At 35.6% G+C, this 17,907-nt stretch overlaps 1 protein-coding gene across 1 annotated transcript in view; it reads left to right on the top strand.

Annotated features, from left to right (window-relative positions):
* The window catches only part of NAALAD2 (N-acetylated alpha-linked acidic dipeptidase 2), a 28,663-nt gene extending 10,756 nt beyond the window's left edge, over positions 1–17,907 (top strand). Inside the window, exons 8-19 of the mRNA XM_026042456.1 lie at positions 82–180; positions 2,071–2,156; positions 2,718–2,837; positions 3,273–3,355; positions 5,455–5,518; positions 8,016–8,083; positions 11,187–11,278; positions 12,095–12,185; positions 12,850–13,114; positions 15,197–15,278; positions 16,035–16,127; positions 17,718–17,907. Coding sequence (XP_025898241.1) covers positions 82–180; positions 2,071–2,156; positions 2,718–2,837; positions 3,273–3,355; positions 5,455–5,518; positions 8,016–8,083; positions 11,187–11,278; positions 12,095–12,185; positions 12,850–13,114; positions 15,197–15,278; positions 16,035–16,127; positions 17,718–17,907 — 1,333 coding nt within the window. The remainder of the gene's footprint in view (positions 1–81; positions 181–2,070; positions 2,157–2,717; positions 2,838–3,272; positions 3,356–5,454; positions 5,519–8,015; positions 8,084–11,186; positions 11,279–12,094; positions 12,186–12,849; positions 13,115–15,196; positions 15,279–16,034; positions 16,128–17,717) is intronic.

Here is a 17,907-nt window from a genome sequence, read left to right as displayed (position 1 = left end):
TTTTAGATACAGTAATCATTAAAGGAATTTCTGGCTTTAGCCTCTTGGTCAATCATATTTGTCTCAATTTTCACTTAACAGTGCAATGGGAGGACCTGCAGCTCCAGACAGCAGCTGGAAGGGAAGTCTCAATGTGTCTTATAATATAGGGCCAGGATTTGCACACAACTTTTCTACRAGGTCTGTACTCAGGGGGTTTAGATCAAGCTCTGTTATTTTCTTCTCAATCCTTACTTTAAGATTCAGACAGTGTCTCGGTGATGCTTTTAAAAATAGCTAGAAGGCAGAAAGTGGACATTTTTTTATTACTGTTCAATGAACATAGTCCCCCTTCCTCACTTTTTCTTTCCTTCCTGCTTCTGGTGATTGAGGCAACAATAGAACAACCAGCTTGTAGTCGAAGGGGGAATCACTGACTCTTCACTAGTTTTTCCCTATATTTTTGCCTTGACCACTGGAAGTCTCCTAGGACTTGTGTGAACTTAGATCTGAGAAGTGTTTGAAAAGAAACTTGATAGGCCCCATGGATGAAAGTCCTGAATGCTAACACAGCCAAAGGACTCAAAGCTGTTGATTTGTTTGGGAGTAACTGGACTTTGACCAATTGGATTAGCAATAATGTTTTTGATGTTTACATTTTCTCAGTTCTGTTGGAGAAATAAAACTGGCCAGTTCCCCAGCACTAACAGACTGAAACATGTAGCAATAATCATGAGCTCTCAGGGACCTGGCTGGTTGTCAGGGAGCATCAAAACTCCTCATTTATAAATTATAAGCTGTGCTACATAAAGCTGTAGATCTCTTCCTATAGGAATATGTAATACAAAAATATTCACTTGACATGAAAAATTGTTCCCTGAGGAGTACAACAATGGGCCATTTGTAATAATGATGTATCATTATAACTGCTCCACCTCATGAAAAAAAAAAAAAAAAAAGAATGAATCTGAACATATAATTATATGAAAACCCCATTTATCTTTATTCTTTCTTGCTGCATTTTAATAGCAATTGAAAAGGAATAAAGTGTGAAAACAAATAAAAGACCACGTTTGATATAATTAAGCCAGTGTTTTGAACATCTTGAAGAGCAATAAAACTAAGCAATGAGAAAAGAAACACTATGATCCATCGAAAGAACATGTACATGGGAAGTATTTTATAATGCACTTTTTGACATCTTCCTAGTTGATAGTGACACAATTTTGTAAATATTTTAGGCTGATCCTACATATACTTCTCTATTAGAGCAACTCCATATCAAAACCATCCTTTTGAGTTTAGGTAAAGAGTCACTTGTACATGAAAAACGTGCACATTTGTATTTGTAAGCTTGATGCACTGGTGTCAGTTATTTTCTGGGCAAAGATCCAATAGCTGTCCTCAAGTAGGCTTTGATTTTGACAGCTATATAGATTCTTTGCTGAAAAGTTAACTTCAAATGTGAAATTCTTGAGATTTTGCCAGACACAATTAAAAACATAATTATTTATTTTTTTCTAAAAATTCTACAAATTGAAGAAAATTTGAATACTGCATTATTTTCAAGTGAATTCTTTTTACACCATTTCTTTTTTTTTGTTTGCTTGACAGAGTGTGATCATTTTGATCTGCTCTCCTAAGGAGACAATTTGAATTTATTCATGGATGAACAACTATAATGACCATCCCTCTCTAATAATTATCTCATTACATTTAATTGATCTGTAAACCCACAGTATATTCTTTATAAAAATATGTTTCTCCAATATTATCAAATTTGATCACATTCACATGTATTTTTAATTACTGTTTATGCCTGCCAGTTTCCTCCTCTCATTTGCTAGTATTGGCTCCCATAAAAACAAAATCAATAAATATTTTAAATAATTGAAACTTTACGGATTAGTTATTGAAGTATCTTCATATGAAAAGTTTAATCTGAAATAAAAATTGGGATATTGATAAAATGTCGGGTTAGATCAAGGTAGCGCACACAAAGAGCAGGAGCACTAACTTGCTGGTTGCAAGCTCTTACATTGAGATTTCGTTGTCAGAGAGGATGGTTACTTCACACTGCTTTTATTTCAGGAAAGTCAGAATGCATGTTCAAACAAACAATCAAATAACACGAATTTACAATGTCATTGGCATCCTCAGAGGAGCTATGGAACCAGGTGAGCAGCAGATGCTTGGGAATTTTAATTTCTTCTTTATTTTGCACTTTGTGAAATTGTTCTCATATTGTAAGAAACTATAAGTTTTTGAGATAATCAGATAGTTGTGGTATCTGAGAAATCGTTAGTACCTTGTCYTTCCCTCCTATCGGTGCTGGCATTCTTAAAAATACATTTGACTGGAAATGTTAGAATGACAGCTGTCAGTTTTATATAACCCCTGATATTTTGTTATAGGATTCCCCTTACATGATTCATACATTTTGCCCTTGCAAAGCTTAACAGAATGCAAAATACTGAAATCTAGTAATAATTTGAGACTAAAACATTGTGATGATTCTGAGTAGCAAGTCATGTAGGAGAAAATTTTAACTGCAAAAATATGTGTAAAATGTTTCTTGTCTTCATCTATACATTTCATTAAAGTAATAAAATGATTGCAAATTACCTTAAAAATAAATCTTGTTTTTCTTTTGACACAAGTAGGCTTGGAATGTAAGGAAACACAGGTAGCCTAAATGCATTTTGAATTAAGAATTTATATTCTATGTTTTTTTTCAGACAGGTATATTATTTTAGGAGGTCACAGAGATTCCTGGGTATTTGGTGGAATAGATCCAACTACTGGGGCTGCTGTTCTTCAAGAGATTGTTCGGAGTTTYGGTAAAATGAAGATGGAAGGTATCTTATTTTAACAGTTTAAACRATGAGTATGGAGAACAGCAGCTTAGAGAGCTTTCCCTAAGAGAAACACTTAGAGAGTGTTTCCCTAAGCAGCTCTGTTAATTTAGATTTTCATCTCTATAGAAAGTTGTATTTGTCATTATGAACTATGCAAATTCAGTGAAGAGATGCATAATCAACATGGAATCTTGGTTGAAGTTATTCTCTCATGTATTTCATCAGTGTGATACCATCCTTTTAGTTGTATGGAATGAAAATGTTGCGTTAACAGGAGAAGCCTCTACAGAAATACTTTCAGTTAAGGAATTTAGAGGGAAATCTTTTTATTGTTATATCAGTTAAGTGCTATTTTAAAAGTGCTATTTAATTAAATGTTGTGATTAGATTTCCTAAATTTAAGTTTAATCTTCAAGTATAACTATGTGTTTACAGGTTGGAGACCAAAGCGAACTATTATTTTTGCTAGTTGGGATGCAGAAGAATTTGGATTGCTGGGTTCCACAGAATGGGCTGAGGTAAATAAAGATTAGTACAAAGAAAGCCTAATATAACTTGGAAGTCTGTTGCAGGCAGACACAGTGTCAAGTGGTGTCTATTCCTAGACTGCACCTAATTTGAGGTAAAAATTGAGCAAAACAAACTCCTCTTCAGGRAGGAATGAGTCCCCTCTACATATTTATGCAAATTGTCCATCTAACTAYTCACAACATGAGTAGACAAGCTTTTCTATGATTTCAAAATCTACTGTAATTCAAAGCTAGCACAATGTAGTACACCAGTGTGCAAGACTRTCCATTCAACAAAATGATAGCACTGTCTAAATTGATATATTCTACTACTACTAATTCTTCTAATGGAAGAACTGAGAAATTCTTCCATTTCTGTAAGCTGAATTTCAGCATCTGTGATCCAAGAGCACACAACATCTTTTGCATGGAAATGAATCCTCTTTGGCAAATGAAAGGGCCTATCGTCTTTGGTTTAGTGGATGTTAGATCAAAAAAAAAAAAAAAAAATTAAACATTTCTCTCTAATTGATTTTAAGATAAAATGTTGGAATTGAAATTTCCCAGTTAAACTCCACAGGTACCAAGAGTATGCTGTGCATACAACTTTTATTTTTGCATTCTTTCTCTATTCATATATTTACACATATTTATATGCTGTCAATAAGAAAAGAACAATTGTTTAAACTCTGAGGAATATAAAACAATAATGCTTATAATTATCAATTTCCTTTCAGCTAGTCATGAATAAATTAGGAGGTCTTTTATGTTTATTTTGTTCTCATATTGCTACCTGTGTTCTATAATGTTTTTGGCTGAATAATTTAATATCTCGTAATCCATTATTTCATGCCATGGCAGTTGTACTATTTTAGAAAGCCATAAGCACAATGCATATTTACACCTTAGTGTTCTTATGTTATTGTTTTCTTGCTTTATTTTGGCAGTGTACATTTGTCCTCTTTGACACCTAAATTAGATTCAGTTTCTCTAGAGACGTTCCTCACAGATTATATCCATGTTTTCTGCAGCTGCCAGATGTGTCATCTTGTAAATCATGAGGAAAATTAACCCATTGTGTTCAAATTCTGATGTGCAAAAAGMAAAATCTACCACTATGCCAACATCCTTTTTCATGTAAACAATCTTCATTCCTTGTAAATGAAATGATTTATTTTGCTAATAAGATTTTGCACATAGGTAAGGCRTATATGCATGCACAAGCTTTCTCCCTGCCTCTATATTTTTTGTAGTATTTCCTCCACAATTGGTTTTAAAGACACTAATTGTATTACGGAGTTATCAATTACCAATGCAATTTGTTGTTCAAATAACTTGGAAATGATTAATTGGCTTATAAATTAAATGAATCAAAATAGAATTTCCTAAACTAATTAGAATATCTATCATAAAGTCAAGACTTACTAATTAGAATATCAATTTCAAAYATAATTACCATAGTTATGGTAAATGGTAAATATTACAATTATTACCAGAAAAAAAAAAATGTGTATGTGTATATATTGAGAATGAAAGCAGTGCTTTTGTTGTCTCAAAATAGTCAATCAAATAGTAAATATCAGTGTTTTGACTCACCCCTTTTTGAAATTAATTTGGTTTCAGTGACAGAAATGAATTCAGTTGTTGGCGCTCATACAAATCACTAGGGATTAAAAGCACAGAGGAATTTTGGATCAGCTCACAGTTACAGGTTTCGAGTTGAAAAAGCAGTTGACGTTCAGCTTGATAATGTACCATAGTTTCTAAGCAAAGGAAGCACACAATTTAAACAAGTACATAACCATAAACTGTGCTAACACTGTTTAGTAATTCTGTTACTTCTTGCTCCTGCATGATACAGGAGAAAGCATCTGCATTTTATAGATGGTTTGCGAGATAAGCTAAGAAGTCCCAGAAAGCAGCAGTGTATTTCATATGTCAAGACAGTTGACCTATCCTCAGACATTAATATAATTAGTAAGATACATAGCACTACTTATCCCGATTGGGCTCTTAAACACAATCTTGTAAAAAAAAAGAATGTACTTAACATGCCCTTGGCTAAATGTCAACAATGAACAGTAACAATTATACTTCTACAACCTCAGGAAAATGCCAGAATCCTCCAGGAGCGAGCAGTTGCATACATTAACACAGATTCTTCTATAGAAGGTGTGTATTTTATTTTTAAACTCATTTTACTTCCCAATTGTCAATTTAATATTTCACTCTGTATCATTTATTGCATCCAGAACTGGCAAACCTAAGATAGATCATGTGAAATTGAGAATAATGTAACAAGTACAGAATTAAGCACTGAGAGAGATCCATTTAGATTTTTATATTGCTTTCTTTTTGCAAATGGCACCCTCTGTAAGCTCCAATCCAAGGTCACTGAGTCCAGAAGATCTCCAAAAGGTTATAGGCTAATGAATGGTGAAACTTGAATTTAAAACCTTCTCRTAACTCCATTAGCTTTCATATACAATTGCAGTTTTAATATGTGTAAGGTGATGTTCCTTGTGCTGCATTTAACTGTGGAGTGGTAATACTTTGGAGAGCTATCATTTTATTATGGTCCAAAGACAATTTGTGCCAAAGTCTAGGGCTTAAATTTTGTGGAGATGGGAATCTATTTTGATGCTTTGTGCCACTGTTGTCACTAGTGCTTTGCTTTGGCTGTGAAAAGAGTTAATTATGGGTTATAGCAAGGCTTTCCTAGAAAATAAGCACTCAAAAGGTGATCCACCTTTATTATGCTCATTACTCCCTTTAGATTCTGCACAGAATCCATCATGCAGGCTTCTTAGAGATTGGATCTTGGAAGCTGGGATTAGCACTAAAACCTAATTCAGAATTAAGAGGACAATATCCCTCTAAAATTATACTGGATATTGTTACAAAAGGGCTTCATTTGCCATTATATGCACTGAAATTATAGTCAGTGAAGTTCCATGAAACATCCTTCATCATGACATCTGTTGTTTAGGGCATTGCTCTCCCCATGTTAAACCCCTCTTATTTGGGCTTGCTGTGTGAAAATATATTGTATATTGATAGGCATATCTAAAAAATCCTTTTGTTTCTATCATCTGAAAATTCTATCTGTCACAAAGATATTTGCAGGAATCAAAAAGCAAACAATTTATAAATCCTGAATTTATATTGGGGTATAGGGAGAGGAGAACTGTTCTTTCAGTTATTCAGCCTACRTGTTGTGTAAAAAGTAGAGCAGAATTTCATGCCTAGGAGATCTCATGGATGAAGCAATAGCTTTACAACTGCCTGTTATTCTCAGCATGGGTTGTAACACATAATTTTTAGCTGATTTGGAGCCAACACACTGATGCATTAACAATTTGCTTCCAAATCTTGATTATTCAAACACTTCTCTTACTTTATGCATTAAAGAAAACATGCAAGCAAAACCACTGCAAAAGAAATACATACTAAGAAAAAAGAGCACCACCCTCCAAGTACTTTCTAAAATTTCTTAGCCATTTTTCACCTAACTCTAAAGATTTAAAGCCCTGGCAGAGCCTATGGCACTCATATACTCTGATATTTATTTCATTTATTATCACACATTCTCTACAGTGTTTCTTGTCACCTAGTATTTCTTCTGTTGTTATAGGGGTGGTAATTGTCCATCTAGTCCCTTTATGAGCATGTGTTGTGCAAAGGATGACCTGTTAAACAGCCATATCAAAATCTATTAACAGCGCTATCTTATAGCTTGCAGTTTATTACAGCAAAGCCTTCTCATCTCCCCTTGTTTTAGTCTGTATGTGAGGAGAGATGTGCTTTCCCAGATGCTGTTAGGTGGGAATGGAAAGAGAAGACCCTTTACATGCTCCTACAGCCTCCAAAATGGTGATAATTTCTTTTGGATGGAGCCCTTTCTGCTAACTTGGGCATGAGAAACTTTACACAGCGCTCAGGCAATGAGGACACTTGAGGAGGGAGAAGTGTAGAAGCCAGACCTGGTGGTATATGGGAGGTTTACAAGAAAACGAATGAAAATATTACTCTCCATCTACGTTGTCTCCTGTCTAGGTGAGATTTAGTTCTAAAATACAGCGTCAAGTGTCTTGCAAGCCTCTTACTCAGAAGATGATCTGTCTTCCAGTTTCAGTCAGTGAATGCATTCAGAAAGGCATTTTATTATTTTTATTAAAAATATCTATTATCTTTACTAGAAAATAAGTAGCTGCTTTAGAGACTTCTAAAAATTGTTGTAAGGAGCATGTCCTTCCTGCGCAGTTCCCGAATGCACTCACTTTATTTTTAACAACTTCTTTCTCTAGAATGTTAATACTGCTTTCTGTTTAACACAAGCTTTGGGGAACATGTGAATGAAAAAGGTTTATAGAAAATGAAGGATAATTGGGAAGGCATTTTAAAACTATGGGAAGGCTCAATTATGTTATTGCAATGGTACTATATCCAGTGCATCACTGTCATTTAGAGGCTGTATCTTACATGACATGACCAAATGAATGGTCTATTTCTGTATTTATTCTGATGTAAGATCTAGAGTTTTTACCTTAGAGTCAAAGATAGGTTTGTGTAAGAAAGAACTACAGGGATTAATCAATTAAGAAGATAATGCTCCTTATCCCAGCTGGTATGTAAGGGGATGATTTCCCTGTCTGTGTTTCATTTTCAGGCAACTACACATTAAGAGTTGACTGCACTCCCCTTCTCTACAAACTGGTGTATAATCTGACAAAAGAGGTACAAAATCATAGATATCTATTGTTTGTGACTTTCTGATAATGTAGAATGCAGGTTTATTTGCTATCATATCTTACAGCTGGGCTAGAAGAAATCTGATCGCATCAAAATCAATGACCAAATTTCCCCTCAACTGTATACAATTCAGGCTCATAGATCTTCAGTACTCTCTGAAAGGCTCAAAGGTATATCTGACCTAGCTGGAATAAAGACAAGATAATAAAATACTCAAACTAGATTATTTGTCAAAAGGTATAAGAAAATTCAAATAAATTGTGATTTACATTTCTGTTTCAAGTGCAGAACAGAAAGTATTTCTTTCCACATTGGTTTGCTCCTTTTTTTTTTTTTCCCAGTCTATTTGTTCCTTCTAAATCTTCTCCAGTTTTACTGAGACCTTGGGAAACTGTGATAACAAAAGATTGCATGGGTCTTACAACAGGCCAGGTACGTAGGTTTGCTTAACTGTCCATAGCAAGTTGCTTGGGATCCATATATCTGCAAAAGATAAGCAGATTAATAATGCTCTAGACTGAAAACACTACCTTAATCCTTGATCTTTGATCTCGAACTCACATTCAACCAATACTGATTTGGGATAGAAAATTCTGTTAAAGCCACATATGAAATCCCTGAGAGACTGTGGTTTTTTTTTTTATTTGTTTGTTTGTTTTCTTAATGCTACTGTTCCGTGTCTTTTAAGTTTTTACCATCAGAAATGTAATATAAACAATAGAAAGTCTGACAACTACTCCATAATTCCATACTATTTCCTTGCTAAGAGTTTCAAAGAAGTACACCATATATACATGCATGTACTTCATTGAGTTGCTATTAAGGGGATGAACTTATGGATCTCATTTGCAGTTTTTTTCTCCTTATTCATATTTTTTCACTGTCTCTAACTAAATTTGAGATCATCCTTTCCACATTTTTTTAGCGCAGSACCTTCCTATCTTTGTTATAATTTTTATTTTTACTTTTAAATTTGGGACCAACTTTCACCTGTATGAAAAATAAATTCACACACCAACTTCTATAACAGTTTCTTAGRTAGATACTGCAGTTTTAATTCATCTTTAATTGACCAGTCTTGATGTGTTACCAGAAACCCCCGGGAATCWGACTGTGAAACCTGTCTCTAGAAAGTTATACTCAAGAACAGTTTTGTTTTAATAGAATKTGTGAGATAAGCTAGGGATACCTAGCTACGGGAACTAGATGTACAAAGCAAGTCCTTGACCCTTTAAGTCTTCAGATATTTTAGTAGTCAGATTCTTGAGCAGCCAGAAGTCCTGCGCAGCTTGGAAAGTCGCAGTATAATACAAAAGGAACTGAAATATTCTCTATACTTTGCATTTTATGTTTGCACAGGAATGAATTTCACTCAGAAAACCCAGTATGTAGAAGAACATTAGTATAGATGTGGGTGAAAATTATGTATGTCTGAAGGAAAGTGATTTCTSTTCACATCAAAGAGTCTAACCTAGCATATCCACCACAAAATCTCTTTTTAATTTCTTTGTTTTGAGTGAGCTACTTTTCACCTAACCCTGCAAGCTAAGTGTGAAGTGCTGCATTCTAGGGAATTCTACACTTAAAATGTGACCCTCAAGATGCAGATGGGATATTTAGTTCTTGACAGTCTTTTCTGGCTATGCTCTACTACTAGGCTTTAGAAAATTGGAACACACCAGCCAGCTATTACACTAGTCCAACTCCGATTCCCATTTTCTGTTTGTCACTTTTTAACTTGTTTTTATATTTACAAAACTCTGCACAGCCTCTTGAGCTGGTAGTGAGCTTACWTCTTAGATCTAGATTCAGATCTATATCAGTGCAAATACTATGTTTTACTAGGCTCTCAGTGTTGTATGAAAAAGCTGACCAACATTTTTTTACATAACCCAAGCTATCATAATAACATCTCTGCCAGAGCATGGAGTACTCCTGTTCCCATATGTCAGAGTTCAGCTTGCTTTTATGAAAGTGCCATTTTCAATTTAGCCCTAGAACTTGACCAAAATGCCCTGGAAATGACAACAGCCAAGTAATTACTTCCCAAAGTTGTTATTTTTCTGCTAGCTGCTGCCACAATCTCAGAGGCCAGAACCCCTAGGATTTTCAGATGAAAGTCTGTGTATTTTTCAACACAGAATTTAAGATTTCATAGTACAGCAGAACCGTTTGCTTTGGTCATGCATTTATGGTTTGTATTTGTAAGAAAAGTTTTTCTTATTTGAAAATAAAAATGTCAATCCTCTATCCATCACAACCAATTATATATTTAAAAGACCATCCCTGGCTTCAACTATAACTATTTAAGATTGATAAGTGTACCTGGAGATCAGAATATTTGATTGGTTTGTGGCACTGCCACAGATTTCCTAGCAGCTATGGTCAGCTAATTTTGTACTCTTTCATAGTTTTCCCATCAGGATGTTGGTTATATTTATATTTTTCAAAATGGTTATGCAGCTTCCCATATTTTTAAGGATAAGATGGGCACTGCATTTGTGCACATGRTGTCTTGCACAATAGCACTTCAGTCTTCTTTGACTCACCTTGGCGCTGCTGTAGAATAGTTAATGACTGTTTTTGACCYTTCCTTCTAGCACAGTTCTTCCTATAGCCTTCCTATAGAGGAAAGCTGTCACATTTCAGGCCCAGCCTGTTGAGAAAATATTAGTGTAGCACAGGGTAAACCTCCCGTTAGAGCTTCTTTCCTCTCCAAGAACACACCTGGAAAAGCCTGGTTGCTGAAGCAGCTCCATAGCACTATTTAAGCATATGCATAATTACATACATAGTTCTAAAATGTGAAAAAAAATCTTAGAAATCTCCAGGATTCTTCTGATTTCCCCCAGAAACTGATGGGTTCCAGCTACTGTCCTGTCTGTGGATGTTTCTTAGTGCCAATGAGAGGGTTTTCACAGCTATATCCATAAGAGCAGATAACGAAGGTAAATAAATCGTGCACAACTACTGACTTCCATGCAGCAAGCTTTCAGATTAAGAACAATGCAGATAGATAGCTGTAAGACTATCCTTTTAAGCTGAATGGCATTAGGGGTATTAGAGATTATAATCTTTTCCTCTATAGATTTCAAGCCCTGATGAGGGTTATGAAAGTAAGTCTCTTTACAAAAGCTGGCTTGAGAAAGACCCTGCAACTGAAAATAATAGTTTTCCCAGGTAAGCTGTTAATCTRTTTTTCCCTTCTATTTACATTGTGTCATCTCATGCTGTTCTCCAGAATTCTTGAAGAGATAATGTTAACAAAAGTAGTACAAAGCCTTTTAGTGCAGGGTGAGTGTCGCTTAAAATAAAATAAAATCTTACATCATTATATCTTTAAACTTATACTGGTGACATCTATGTCCACTGCAAAATGAAACCTCATACTCTTTAAAGGCCCTTTATTCATAGAAAAATAAAAGGTTTGGAAAGGTGTTGTAGAAGTGAAGGGCAGGGAAAGAATTTAGAATATTCACCCTTTCTTTCCTGTTTTCTTTTCATCTGTCTTGCCGCATCTACCCAGTAGATGGCAATATTGACTTGTAAGTATTGAATGGTAGTCGTGTACACTGCAACAGGAATTATTTACCAGGCTTTGAATGTACTTTGGAAATACGTTAAGGATATAAACACAACTGTCTTTACATACATTGCTTTCCAAAGCTTATTAGTTTGGAAATAGATTATTAATATTTTAAGATTGCAGAGATTTAGCTGAAGCAATTCTGCAGCTCTAGTGATTGCAGAGCCCCACATCATGTGTTTTTTTTTCCCTAATGTGATCAGTGTCATAACAGGGTTGCTACCTGGTAGAGACAAAGATCTATCTTGCTAATTTAGTATGTTGATTAGAAAAATTAGAATTGCCTCTTTTCTGGTCTCTGATCTAACTAGTGTCCAGTTATGCCCTTCAGAATCTGAATTTTGATTAAATTACTACCCTATTATAAAATAAGTATTCTTACAAAGATGTGTATTCTTCCCTACAAGTAGAATAAACAAACTAGGATCAGGCAGTGATTTTGAAGCCTACTTTCAGCGACTGGGAATTGCATCAGGCAGAGTTCGTTACACCAAGAATAGGGTAAGTGATCTAAACTGCTCGAAGAAGATTTATAATGGTAAGCAATTGTCTTTTAAAAGCAGCTATTCATAATTAGTTTAATGCTGAAATCAAAAAAAAAAAGCAAAGAACCTTTGACTTTCATATATCAGTACCATCTTTTAATTTAGCAAAAACAAATCCTAAAACCTTGGAGAATAAACATGTAGTGATGCATACATTCTATAGTCTTTTTATAGTCTGTTTTATAGAGTCTGTATGGGGACGTAGAATTTATTTCACTGTTCCATTAGTAGCACCCATACAAAGATAGTTGCCTTGATTCTGTTCAGGAAAAAAGGAAAACTTCATTATATGCAAGGGGCCTATGATTAAAGCTCTCTGCTATCCACACCCCCAGACTCTCTTTGTTTTTGGTGGAAAGGATCTGCATACAGTGGAGCGAAAGGCAGGTCAGTGCAGATGAAGAGAAGGAATAACTGCTCGCTTTACCTTGTGTGACAGTCCATACATTAAGGTTTTTTTCCTTTTATAAGATGAACACATTAAAGCTAAGGACAGAAAATTGTGCTCTGTAGCATGCAACTTTTTCTTTCATTTGGAAGCGGTGCTAAACATCATAGTCTTTATGTGGCCAATATATAAATACAAAAATACAGTGATAAAATTACTTGTTCTTTTTCAGAGAACAGACAAATTCAGCAATTATCCTGTTTATCACACGGTGTATGAGACCTTTGAATTAGTGGAAAAGTTTTATGATCCCACCTTCAGGAAACAGCTGACAATTGCCCAGCTACGAGGAAAACTGGTTTATGAACTTGCAGATTCCCACATCATTCCTTTTGACTGTCGAGATTATGGAGAAGCCTTGAAAGGATATAGTAACAGAATTTATAAATTGGCCAAAAAACATGAACAACAGCTGAAAACTTATGAAGTATCATTTGGTGAGTAGTACCCACAGCAGTATTTTTGAGCCTGACAACATACAGAGACACTACATAAAGATATAAATAAAACAAAATATATATACAAATTAAATTATTCTGCTGATATTTTCATTGGGTTTTATTGTCATTTAAAATACAGATTTGTCCATCTTTACCTTCCAGCAAATACATTTGTCTTTGTTCCTATTTAAGCTAGAGTTTAGAATTATCTTTTGTGGGAGGGAGGTGGATTTTTGTTCCAAAAGTAACGCTAAACCCACTCCTCAATAACTTTATAGATATTGCACTTTGAACAATTTATTATAAGGCACCTTCTCCAGTATTTTATTATTCTTATGTCTCTGCTATCTAATCATCTCATCTTTAAATTCATTCTTAATTAAAATTTTTTCTTTTTTTTTCCATTTTATTCTGTTGCATAGAATGCATTACAATGTATGGGTACTTTTGCAATAGTATTTTGAAGTTCACCCAGCAATTTCATGGGATTGCCTGTGGCCAATACTGATCAACAGAAAACTGTACATTAAGTCTGAATAAGTCACACAACTGTCTTTGAAAATAATAATCATAATAGACAAAGCTTTTTCTTTTGTTTGCATTTGGATTCACATGTCAGTTGCTCCTCTGCAGCACTGAAGGCTGGAAATCTTTTTTTCAAAAAAAATGTGTTCATTTACTCATATGTTATCTGGAACTAAGGTTTAAAGGAAAAAAAAAAAAAAAAAAGAAAAAACAAATGTTGTGTTAATAATATTTTCTAAAATAACCAAAGCTGACAGCACTGAAGAGCTAGCAAACATGTGCACAAAATCCCTTATATATTTTCAGATGCCCTTTTTTTTCTCTTAAATCCCCTTCTCCTGTTTCTGAAACATAATCTGTTACCACAGCATGTCCACGATATCAACAAGGGCAGAACTCTGTCCTCTAGCAAACTTCTATCTATTGCTCTGTGGAAATGCACAGTTGCAAACAAGTGTAAAAATCTCACTCTCACCAGGCGACCTTCATCTCTAATGTCACAGTCTATAAAAAGGTTGCAGGGGTAAAATCTGTGCCTGAAGTTTTGTAAATTAAACATGCTAATACAAGAACAAATAAGCTGATAATGAATCAATAGCTTTGCTGGAAATCAGAAGAGTAAATGAAAGTGTAGAACAGCTTTCAATGGGGATCTTGGGGACTGAGATCCTAAGAGATTTTTTGAAAATGTTCATTGCATTTCTAAACATTTGTAGGTCATGGTTACCCATAGGCAACTAGACGTAGGAGATAACCCTATCTCCTCATGTGTGCCATGTTTCCATAGGACCAAAAAGAGGGAATACTAGTTTATCTGAAGTTTTCTGAAACTTATGGGCAAAATGTAGAAGTTGTAAAACTACCTTCTCTGTAACAGACCTGTGCTTTTATTAAGGTCAGAAATTCCTCTCTACATATTATCCACCTTTTCCCTGTTCTACAAAACTTGGTTGTAGATATTGATACTTTAGCCCAGGTCTGTTTCAAACACACCCTTATACAGAAAACCATCATTTTCTGTATATGTATATGTGACCATCATTTCTTTATTTCTTTTATGTCTGTTAATACTATTCAGTATGCATATCATATACATTTGGTGTGATATGGGAAGAAAATGTTTGATATTCCAAAAGGAAAATCCTTGAACAAACCAGAGAAAGAGTTGGAAATTTAGGTCTAAGTCAGACTTCTTTAACTAAATGCTGCAGTGCATCACTTCATTAAGAAATGAAACGGCATTGTCTTCCACTTGCAATTCCAGCCTGCCTCTTCCTTGTCGAGTAGAGGCCAGGTGTATACCTGAGAAAGCTCTACAGAGTATTCTAGTTTGCTGTTGGCAGAGCTGTACAAGGTCTTTGTTCATTATTGCTAATAGCGCAGCTTTCCAGAAGTCTGCAGCAGAGAAACTAATGAATTCTGGGAAAGACAACAAAATTAACAGAATTATAGCAACATTAACAAAAGTACTTATGTCCCCCCAAACACATATGAGGGATATATGGGACTCAGCAAAGTACTCTGAAATGCAGTAAAATATCTTTTCTTTTCTAGATTCACTTTTTTCTGCTGTGGTGAATTTCTCAAAAGCTGCTGCAGAGTTTCATAGGAGACTTGAACAAACTGACACAAATGAGTAAGTTTGAAGGAAAAATACAAATCCATGGTTCCATCCATAGTTTTTCCTTTCCATGTCCAAGGACATTCTTGAAGGGAAAGTTAATGTTAATATTGAAATTTAAGTTTAAGTTTATATTTAAAAAGCTATACTTGGTGCTGTAGGTGATACCATTGGGTCTAGACAGCCCAGTTAGGAGCCTGGTGTGTAACTTAGTTCATCCTTAAAGAAACTGGATAATGCTCCAGAATGCCCAAGACATCCACAGGGGCCTGTAAACCTATGGGCCCTATGGGATTTCCATGCCCTTTGGGTGCAGTGACCCACGTGCTTAAGGACATCTACTACAGTACCAGGCAGTTATGTCTAGGCAACTGAATCCCATCCATACTGGCCAGTCAGCTGCAAAAGCTCCACTTAATAGAGAGGAAGCTTAGACATCTGATTTCCARGGTATACTGAATCCAGATATCTTTATCTTTACCTAAATCCCACTCTTCGTGTCTGCTTATTATCTTCCGGATGCCATTTAAAACTAAATAGGTTTCTGTTGCTATCATAAAGCATTTCACATCTCACAAAGTCCTGTAGTTTTGCAAAACTTTACACAGAATCCTAGTGCATTAGTATAGAATGTATTGAATATTTCAGTTTGAATATTCTCTTGTTGCAAAATGCAGAGCATCTTTGCCATTTTTCTGTCCAAACAAAAGTGTTTGAATTAAAAGTCATATTTCTTCACTCTGTGAATTTCTCTGTCTCCAATTTCTGCAGTGTGATTGCAGTACGAATCATGAATGATCAGCTGATGCTTATAGAAAGAGCTTTTATTGATCCTCTTGGCTTACTGGGCAGGAAATTTTACAGGTGAGGCAACAACTTACATAACCAACCGCCTGAGGCACTATGTTTTGGTAAGTCCATCCCACCCTGACTGACTGTTCAGCTCAAAGGCTGTGTGAAAGATCTTTAAGAGCCCTTTTATATTGATAGATTGTGTTTAAAGCATAACCCAGTGAGCAGGTTCTTTTTAACCTCTGASGTGGACTCTTCACCTGCATCATCCTTGTAATGCCAAGTAATAGTGCSACGAATATAGTGCCACTTCTGTTATAATTGGTTCTTTCAAACATATACCAAGTAAGGATTCATTGGCAAGTCAACTACTTGGAAAGAAATAAGAGTACAGTAAAAGGGAGAAGAAAGTAAGAATAGTTTTGTAGTGAGGGTTAGATGAAGAAGCCAAGAAATGAGAATCAGGAGCTTGACCTTTGAGCACAGGATAGATAAAAGTAAAGGCCTGTTAAAGCTGTGCTTATCCAATTCATCCGTTCAAGTCTCATCCGTCCCAGCTTTGGCTGCTTCTATTGATGTTCCTCTTAGCTGAAGTCCTTGGCTGTTTTTTCCCTTTACATTTTCTCCCTCCAAACATGTTGTCATGGAGAAAGATAATGTTTGGTGCATCACACTGGTGCACTTCCTAGAAGTCCCATGCATTTATCAGTAATGTCAGGCAGAAGGTAGTTTTCAGTGTCAGGTATGTGACACCTCATTTTACTCGCAGTGCCACCCTTTTCCTAATGACTAGATAGAGCTGACTCACTGACTAACAGCTTTCACGCCAAACCAGAAGCCCCTTAGGCAGGTAGAGCTCAGAATCATCCTTCCTAGAATAAACTGTCTTTGAGCCTTGTGGAGAAGAGAAATGTTTGTTTTATAAAAGCAGAAGAAGAATCTCCTTGGGTGTTGGGTTTCGTTTAGAGCTAGTCAGAGGATGTTTTTTTCTGACTTGCATTTATTAATTTAATTTTAGTATTTATTTTTATTTGGGGACCATCTTCTACAAATGTGTTTTATTACTTTATATACGTGAAAACAATTTAATAGTAGGGCTTCAAGTGTTTATAACTTCATTAAAAAATAAAATAAATAAACCACTTTTTTGTCCATTTTAGTGCCAGTATAGTCACTTCTTATCTAGGAGGTCTGCAGAATTCATTCTCTTCTCAAGTATCATTCCTTAATTCTTCCCTTTTCACGTTGCCTTTGCATTGCTGCCTCACATCATTCCAATTGTTTAGTTATTTTCTGAGGCTCCTGTTCCACTGCAGCCATTGCTGAATTTGCTCCCTGTTCTCCGACTACCACATTTGTTTGGCTCATGCTTTGAGCTCTCCTCTGCAAAAGCTTAACATGGACTCAAATAGCCAAATGCAGTGCCTCTTGAAGGAGAAGGCTGTGTGCTTTAAATCCATCCTCTTTCCTATAGATTTTGTCCTCAGGGTTAGTTTATGAGGTCTTTTTAAAGTAAGGTCCCCCTGGAATTCCTGCATATTTAGTGGATAGTGATCCTCATATGATCCCTAGCTGCTCTGCCTGGCACACAGCTTTCCAGTTCCCTGCAATGAACTTGCACTCTGTTCATGATTATACCTTCATTTTTCCCTTTCCCCACAGACATGTCATCTTTGCTCCAAGCAGCCACAACAAGTATGCTGGCGAGTCCTTCCCAGGAATCTACGATGCCCTGTTTGATATTGAAAGCAAAGCAGACCAGCGTGGAGCCTGGGAAGAAGTAAAGAGGCAGATTTCCATTGCAGCCTTCACTGTGCAGGCAGCAGCAGGGACACTGAAAGAGGTGGCATAG

The sequence above is a fragment of the Nothoprocta perdicaria genome, unplaced genomic scaffold (assembly GCF_003342845.1).
Source record: "Nothoprocta perdicaria isolate Ctin4 unplaced genomic scaffold, notPer1 scaffold_302, whole genome shotgun sequence".
In the NCBI taxonomy this organism is placed as follows: domain Eukaryota; kingdom Metazoa; phylum Chordata; class Aves; order Tinamiformes; family Tinamidae; genus Nothoprocta; species Nothoprocta perdicaria.
The sequence above is the reverse complement of the archived record's forward strand: the minus strand, read 5'-3'. Positions and strand labels throughout refer to the sequence as shown.